The sequence below is a fragment of the Tribolium castaneum genome, chromosome 1 (assembly GCF_031307605.1).
Source record: "Tribolium castaneum strain GA2 chromosome 1, icTriCast1.1, whole genome shotgun sequence".
Taxonomy (NCBI): domain Eukaryota; kingdom Metazoa; phylum Arthropoda; class Insecta; order Coleoptera; family Tenebrionidae; genus Tribolium; species Tribolium castaneum.
The window spans coordinates 14,357,328-14,366,136 of NC_087394.1; the positions used below are offsets into that span (position 1 = coordinate 14,357,328).

Below are 8,809 nucleotides of genomic sequence, written 5' to 3' on the forward strand. Positions count from 1 at the left end.
TGTTTTGTGCTCTATATTTCCGTGATTTTTGTTGTGTATTTTTTCATCTTTGGGTTCGAAGCGTTTTTGCATCATTTTAATGTCAAATTGACGTCATTCATAATTTAAAGTAAGCGGCGCATTACGTTAAAATTTCATAGGTGACTTGATGAACATCCATTTTTGAACAATTGTAGATACCAATGCGTTTTATCTCAAAAAATTCCATTATTCTATTTTTTATTTTGAGTTTTTTAAGCTTTATTTTAAAAATTCGGATCTTGAAAATAACATACAAAAAATAGTACGTATTATATTATTGTTTGGAATGTAGTTACACGAACTCGGGACTTTTTTTATTGGGTTTTCGTCAAATTAAAATGAAATAACGAAATCTAAATCTAAATCCTCTTTATAAAAATGGTGATAGTAAGGTGTATTTGTTAATTTTAGTTGACGGAAAAATTATTAGTATTTCAGCAAATCTCGGATTATATTTATTATTGAATAGAATGATAACAAACATGCTTGCACCAGTTTAAAAACAGTAAATAAAATACGACTGAATTATGCTTAAAATGAATAATTTTTCTCAGAATAAAACAATCAACAATGTTTATAACTTTTATACACGCACAAGGATATTCACAATTTCTAGAAACAAATATTGAATGGAATTGATAAAAGATTTGTCCTTAATAAGACGGCCAATACTTGGCAAAATTTATCAAATTGTTTTAAAAATCTTGTTGTTGAAATAATACACTTGGTATCTACAATTAAATCCAAGGATTTAACATTTTTTTAAATACAAAGTGCTACTACTTTCTTCAGGTCATAATTAATGACTTTGCAGGTCATTTATTCGACGTATTACAGCTATCAGTCCTTATGTAATTAAAAAAGACTTTACACCTATTGCATAAGAGCCATTACTTGTAATAAAAAATATCACATATTTTAAGACCTTACTGCAATAAAGTACACGAGTATTATCACTTTGACAAGAAATAAAAACCACCAAAGTGTAAATACTGACCAAATCCTTCCTTTCTCGTAATTAGTTGACAATGTCTAATAATTGTTGATGTTAATATAATGTGCAAAACATCCAAGATAGACGAACGGTATCACAAATAATAATTTAATGATGCAAATTATTGAATATTGTTTATTTGGAATTAAAAATTAAACTTTATACCGAGTGATTATAAACACAACAATAAAACTTTTCCAATGACATAAAAATAAACCCACTGCAGCATGTGTAAGAAATAAAAAATGTCAAATATTTGCGTGACAAATGCATTTAAAAAACTGTCTCTCCAAATGTGACGAAATTTTGCAACGACTATAAAAACAGTCTCATTGATAACTCATTGTGTTCAAGGTCACAGTTGTAAATAAGGTCACATCAATTTGTTTTTGATTATTGATTTTGTTAAAGAAGTGCGCAGTGTGTCAAATGCGCTTTTTTGCAGTAATAAATCATAATTAGGGGTAATTAATTTCGGGGGTATGATCTCACGGTATGGTTACACCGGGCGGTCGAAATAGAAATAGACCGTCAGGATATACAGCTGCAGAACACAAGTGTTCAATGAAAAGGCCCATTGCTAAGCTGTCCCATCTGCATAGTCCGGGTGTGCTGCCGATGTCGTAAAGTACCAACAAATGCTTTCTTCATATAGGGGTCCCCAATAAAAAAGCGCCAGATTTTCTTACACCCAACGGAAATCCACCAATTTGAGGCGATGTTAGGAAACATTACTCGCGTGTTATCATTTTTTCGAGCTAAAAATAATCCGCGATCAAAATAAGTCGCCTGGTGGTGGTTGAAATGCATCGCTTTGTAAATAGAACTGACCAAAAAGCTGAGATAACCCCAACTAGAACTAGTAATTGTGTGTGCGGAGCGATGTTTGCTCCGCAAGACTGCTGATAACACTGGACACAATGTGTTTGAATTTGGCGCTGATTAGGTGACGTAACAAGCGATAAATTATTAATGCTAAAGGAAGACATTTGGAATACATGCTTTTCAACAAGTGCTAAGTTTGCCGGACGAAATGAGTTCTGTGGTAAATCTAGTGATTTTCGCGATTGTATGGCAGAAGTAAGTAGAATTTCCACTGCATGTGATAAGGCTGCAGTTCTTGCCCTTTGTACGTCCAATCAACAACAATTAACACTAATTATTGAACAAGTATCGGCTATCGCGTTATTATGTTGGCAGAACGGTGCATTTTAATTCCTCAAATTGGCAATAAAGTTAATTGGCGATTTCTTCAGAAAACTTTACCCCTTGTCAAAATATTAAATAGAGGCGGTCTATTTTCGTCAGTTTCATTCATATTAAGTGTTTTCTAGCGTAGCTAAATCTGCATACAGAAGAATAAATGAATGAAATTTCGATTTGAAAAGCTAGCCACAAACGCAGTTTCATTGTGCCATTGCCAAACTTTTGAATTCATTGATGAATGTCGCTTCCAAATTTGCATGGCTTAAGTGAATCAGATAGTGGGCTGATTAAGCTGCCCCTGGTGGTTTAAATTTAGAGACAAAGATAAGAGCTCGAGTTATTTTTTAAGATCAAGCGACTTGTTTGTAAAAAATTAAACAATTTATTGGTCTTGACCTCTATAAACATTGTAAAAAGTTATGGTTGTAAAAGATAGCATATTTTGTCGCTGGTGGTAGAAAAACTTTGACATTCTTATATGCTGTTGAATTAATGGACATCATTCAGACGGCCGTAAGGCAGTCAACACCTGTGGGGTCATTGTGGTGTCACCTTTGACTGCAGTCACTTCGAAATTTATAATGGATAAGGTTCCTGTCATTTTATTTATTTTGCACCTGAGTAGTGTGATTTTTTCGATTTGTTCTCCTGTAATTTTGGTAAAATACAGTATTACAAGTAAAAATTAAAACATACTTCTGGTAAACATACAAAATTTTAAAAAATTCATTAAATTACGAATCCCGTATTAGTATATACCAGTAAATCAAAAAAGACATTTACTTTTACTTGTTGTTAGGTACTTGCTTAATTTATCTTTATTTTTGGTTTTTATGAATGCTGTTGTTAATTTTGTATAATTACCTAATACCTAACGTTCTATTCAACTTGCTTTATTAAAAAGAATAAAAAAAAGAAAAAAAAACAACATGATAAAAATAAAATAATAAATAATACTGGGTGTTTTAATTACTTTCAAATCCGAACACTTATACAAAATATGATTATTCTTCCTTTTAAATATTAATAATGTTAAGATAACTTTTACCAGCAAAGCAAATTAAGAATGTCTTTACCCATAGGCAGATATAGAGTAAAAATGTTTTTTATGGGTGTTCGGGATTAAAACTGATCATCCGGTATAAATTTAGTAGGTTTCACAAAAAAGCATTTCCCACAAGTATACAGGGTGTTAGAGAATGGGTTAGCAATATTTTGTATGTGAATTTGCAATCATCAGATGAATTAAAACTCCTTAGGTATATCATTTTTCCAAAAAGTGCATTCTTTATCCAGAAAATTTTATTAACTCCCTGTTGAGAACCACTTCACAATTTGTTAAAAGATACTCTTTTCAGAATGGTATGAGCACGTTAAATTTTGCGACAACGGCCTACTCGGTTTTTTTCCTAAAAAACCACCAGCTCATAAAAATCGCCACACAATGATGAAACAAAATACAGTGTTACATTTAAAAAAATCGAGTTACATCGAAAAATCGTAGTAGGCCATGGAATATTGACTCCAAGTTCGCTTTCATTGCAGAAGATTAAGGAATCGAGTTAAAAAAATTGATTATGTTATCTTGAATGGTTCTAAAGTTATAACTATTTTCACAGATAAATTGACATAAGTCAAAAACTATGAAAGATAAGTCTAAGAAACCGGGTGCGTTATTCGACATTTAGTCATGATTTAAAAAATGTAATAAAAAATGAGGGTTTTCATTAAAAAAAAACTGAGTAGTTTAAGTTGGGTATTTTATTTCGGAACAGCCTGTATACAAATTAAAATATTTTTAGAAAGTGCCTTATTTTAAGGCCTATTGTTAAAAAATATATCAAACTGATAGCTTGCACAGAAAAAAGTTAAGCAGCATGCACACACCCCTGGGTCACCCTGTATATTTTTCTTAATAATTTGTAGAATTGAGTTAAAAAAAAATAATTATACAACTATCGTTCATGGAGAAACTTATACCCTAATGTGTGCAAATTAATTAAATAAAAACCATTAGTTCTACAACAATTTTTTATCAACAGTTGTAATCAGGAGCTAAATAACTTATAATACTTTAAATAATTCAGTAAGAATTCACTTTAGCAAATGCATGAATTTTCTTAGAAAGCACGAAGTTGGGTCTAAAATTACATAATTGCGCTTTTTTAAGCATCTTAGTACATTTTTTAGCCAACAACACCCTTGTTTAGTAGTCAAAAATAATTCGAAAACAGGGAAGCTTTGGCATTTTCATATAAGTACGTTTTCGAGATAAAAACTTTGGTAGAAAATTAAATCATTATGGGATATTTATTACGTAAAAACATAAAAACAGAAAAATGGTAGAATTGAATAGGAAGATGTGTTATTTTTGGATTTAAGTGCCTAAATACGATTTAATAAAACTTGAAATCACTAGATTACATAGATAAGTCAAAAATAACATTATTTTTTAATTTTTTGATCATTTTTGGACTTCATTAAAATAAAAAATTTTGAGAAATTTTGGAAAAAATAATGCGAAAAGTCTCAAATTGGTTCAAAAATGGGGATATTTTTGCCTTTTTAAACCATTATTATTATTCAAACGTTACTGCATTAGGTATTCTAGTACTCACTTAAAGCAATTTCTCTTTTTACAAACTGAAAAGTGCTTTTTGCAGTTACAAATTGGTATTCTTTAAATGAATGATGTTAGTTTTATTTAAAACACAATGTCGAAATTTATCTCTAATTCTTTCTTCTTTATTATTATTCATTTATTTTATTATTATTATTTTGTATCAGTTCGCCTCACCTCGCCTAATTTTAATTTTTCAAATAACTTGTTTAAAGGTAGAGTTTTTTTGGAATACAGTTATACCTGTGATATTAATTTTTAAAACTGGAGTACATGTTGAGATTAATTTCCCAATAAATTTTTTTTATTGTTTTTGGACAAGGTGTTACTTAAACACAATTTTGTGGCAACGTTTCGATTTTATTATTAAATCAGCTTCAGGCCGTCACTTGCCCTAGACCACGCAACCGGCCTGAAGATGATTTAATAATAAGATCGAAACGTTACAACAAAATTTTATTTAAATAACACCTACTCCAAAAACACCAAACAACTTTTTTATTCATAAATTAAAAATATGACAATATTAAGTGATCGAAATTTTATTATTCCTAGTGCTAAAACAATGATGCTTTCAAGTAAACAATTTTTCTAAAAAAATAACTAGCCACTAAAATTACGATTATTTGAATTTTTTATTTTTACTTAATTAAGTATTTTTTGGGGCTACCGACTTTTTTTACGGATTTTTTTTATAAAACAACAATTACAAATCACTTATCCTGACATGGTCCAAGATATGATATTTTTCGCAGTTACTTAATAGTAATTAATTAATTTTAATATTATATGGAATTGTAGAAAAATTCCGAAAAAAAATCACAGATAAAGAGAAAAATACAGAATATTTAATACCAAATGCTGAATTCTGTACACTTGTTATTTTTTGAGTCACAGTAAAACACACTTTTAGTAGACCCTGTATTTGAAAAAAAAAATTAAATACAGGTTTTCATTCACCTTATATTCACATATTAATTTTATTAGATACGATAATCAATTTATTGAATATCTAGTTAAAGTGTTACATAAATTACACTTATCTTATCGCTTACAGAATTTTTGAATAAGGTAATTCGTTAATCATTAAATTTTGTTTTTAATTTACTTTTTAGAAGTGTTAAAAATGGCTTTATCTCACTCTGTGACGTTAAAACTAAGTGATATTATTTTTCAGCGATTAACTCAAAGGTTACCAATTTGAGTTTAGCACCGGACAACATTTTTTACCTTAATCTATAAACAAATCTAAATTTATACGTTTAAATCGTACGATAAACCAAAAACAACTTGTGAAGCAATGGATGGTTAAAAATTTTCTCGTTATCTCGTCTTACTAATTAATTATTATTGTTATTATTAAAATCTAAAAATTACCTGACTCTATTTTGTCTGTTTTTTTTTCCAAAATAAATCGTAAAAATTGTGAAATAATTAAAATAAATCAATTTTTTTGTGTGATTTCAGGGCACTGTTGCAGCCCATTGATGACCCAACTACAGTGGTCTCCACCCCAAAAATCCCAGAACAACTTGTAAAAATGGGCCAAAGTCTCGAAGAGATCCCTCAAGGTTGCACCGAAATCAAAATTTTGAACGTGGCCTACAACCAAATCTCCACTCTCCCTGCATACATTTTCTCCAACAAAACCTTTAAATCCCTCACAAAAATCGAGCTCAACCAAAACCGAATCTCCGAAATTCACTCAACGGCCTTCCGAGGACTAAAGCAACTAACAACCGTCATCCTATCGGACAACAACATCACCTCTCTGGACCCTTGGACCTTCAAAAACAACCACAAGCTGGAAAAACTGGACATTTCCCGAAACAGCATCACTTTCAGCAAACAGACTGTGTTTCTAGTGTCGCACACAATACAAACACTAATCGTGTCGTATAATAAAATCGACGAAATCTCCGAATTCACGTTTATAGGACTTCCGAATTTGAAGAATTTGGTTCTAGATGGTAACACTTTAGACAGTCTTGGCCCCAAGAGCTTTAAGTCTCTGAGCAAATTGCAGTATTTGTCTTTGGCAAACACAGGTGTTTATCATTTAAGTAAGTCAATGTTTAGCAATAATCTGCCAAGAATCATTGATTTACAAGACACTCCTTTCTCCGCACGGTTCGAGCCGCCACTGAGGACAGTTCGGAACGAAGCCGTTGGGAATTTGCTCAAAATCGACGAAATTTTCACGTGAAAAATCATTCGTTTTCGTAATGATTTCGAAGCAGTTTGTTATTTTGCATTCAAACGGTTCGTCTGCCACATCCTTTTTTAACTACCTTGTGTGAATATTAAGTCAAGTTTGCATACTATCACCTTTATCTCATCCTTCCTGTAAGCTAATAGTTAAGTAGACAATATGCAAAAAGCGTATCTATTTATATTCAATAACTAATAGCGGCTTCGCCGTGGGCCATACTTTACTGTACTTTTATTTCCAACAAATTTTCTCGCTTCAGCTTTGTGATGTATTATCTAGTTTAAACTAAGTGCAACGATGGCTGTTTTTTGTTACTGAATAAAAGTACAGTATTTTCGACAGTTTGGAGGTAGGCAGTGTTGTTTGTCATCAGGATACCGGTATAACATAATCATGGGTATTATTCTAGCGTTTATGTATCCTAAGATTAGATAAAATATGTAGTTAAGGAAAATTACTACCTACGTTAAGTACAAAGATTAATGTAAAGTTCGTGTGTACCTGAATAGTGTGTAATAAGGTTAATTTTATAATAAACGTTAAAAAGATAAGTTTGTTTTCCTAGATATCCGTAAGAGCGAGTAATAGGTGGATAACTCTCAAATTAAGCCATCTCGAGACAGTAAATATTTTACTAGCGATAGGCTGTTTCAACAATTTGTTTGGTTTTGCAAAGTTACTACAACTTTTTAGTATTATCAAATAATTATGAATTTAGAAACCATTTATGGTTTATTATTTTAGGCGATAATTTGTAGTAGAAAAATTAAAAAATATTTTAGCAGTTGGTTAAGCAACATTCGTATGCATATACAGGTTGTCCCAACGATCTGAAAAAGCTCCATAACTTGTTTATTATTAGAGTTATTCACTTATTTTTAATACTGAGGTACATATACAGAGTACCCCAATATGAAAAAAACACTAAAGTTATGTTTTTTTAATCATTTTAATGCATTTTTGATGTAGTTTTTAATACTGATGATTTTAATCCAAACTTGTATTGGTCGATTTTGCTTAGTTTTATAAAATACTTTGATTTTTTTGATAAAAACACGCCTTTTTAAAAAAAAATATTATACAAATATTATTATACAATGGAACACTCTATTTTTTGGTTTTGCTTCTCAAAGATTATTAAATTGTCTATCTAAAAACATAAAGTTTCAAATGCCTAAAGTTAATAACTAAAAAGATATTTCACTTTAAAAGTTAATTTTAGCAGCAATGCACAGTCATTTTAGTAAGCATTGTTGTTACAATAGTAAACCTTACCATAACCATGGTAACTCCACCAAGGACCATTTGTTGAAGTCCAAAAAGAAATATAAAATTCGGCAAAAATATTGGAATTTTACTTATTTTATTGTAATAAATAATAAATGACAAATCATGGCCTAAGGGTAACACTAATTTTGTTTTGATTTTGAAGTAAATATCTTTTGAATAATCAGCAAGAGACACTTAACTTTTAATGTTATTAAAAACAATTTAAAAGTCTTTTAGATACAAAAAAAAATTTGGGTGTTCGTGTTCCATTTAAAAATTTTAAGTTATTCAACTTACAATAAACTTCTTCATATTTTTAGCTTCTTGATGGCAGTAAGCTAAAACAATATATTCTTAAATTTTGAACTTTCTTCTTTAAAGTGGTGAAAGTCCTACTTTCCTAGGATTCTTAGTTTTTATATAATATTTTTTTAATCCGTGTTTTTGTTAAAGATATCACCTTATTTGAAAAACAAAGCAAAATCGA

General features: G+C 30.1%; 1 protein-coding gene across 1 annotated transcript; it reads left to right on the top strand.

Moving 5' to 3' along the window:
• Window positions 1-1,895: 1,895 nt before the first annotated feature.
• LOC103314728 (leucine-rich repeat-containing protein 15) lies at window positions 1,896-7,604 on the top strand. Its single transcript, XM_008201448.3, has 2 exons — window positions 1,896-2,095; window positions 6,309-7,604. Exons 1-2 carry the CDS (start codon window positions 2,049-2,051, stop codon window positions 7,045-7,047), a joined length of 786 nt encoding a protein of 261 aa, XP_008199670.2. The 5' UTR covers window positions 1,896-2,048; the 3' UTR covers window positions 7,048-7,604.
• Window positions 7,605-8,809: the final 1,205 nt, after the last annotated feature.

Bases quoted from the DNA above. Each gene is read 5' to 3' on its own strand.
- LOC103314728 (XM_008201448.3), top strand. From the start codon at position 2,049: ATGAGTTCTGTGGTAAATCTAGTGATTTTCGCGATTGTATGGCAGAA. The intron at 2,096-6,308 runs GTAAGTAGAATT...GTGTGATTTCAG, and splicing joins TTCGCGATTGTATGGCAGAA to GGCACTGTTGCAGCCCATTG.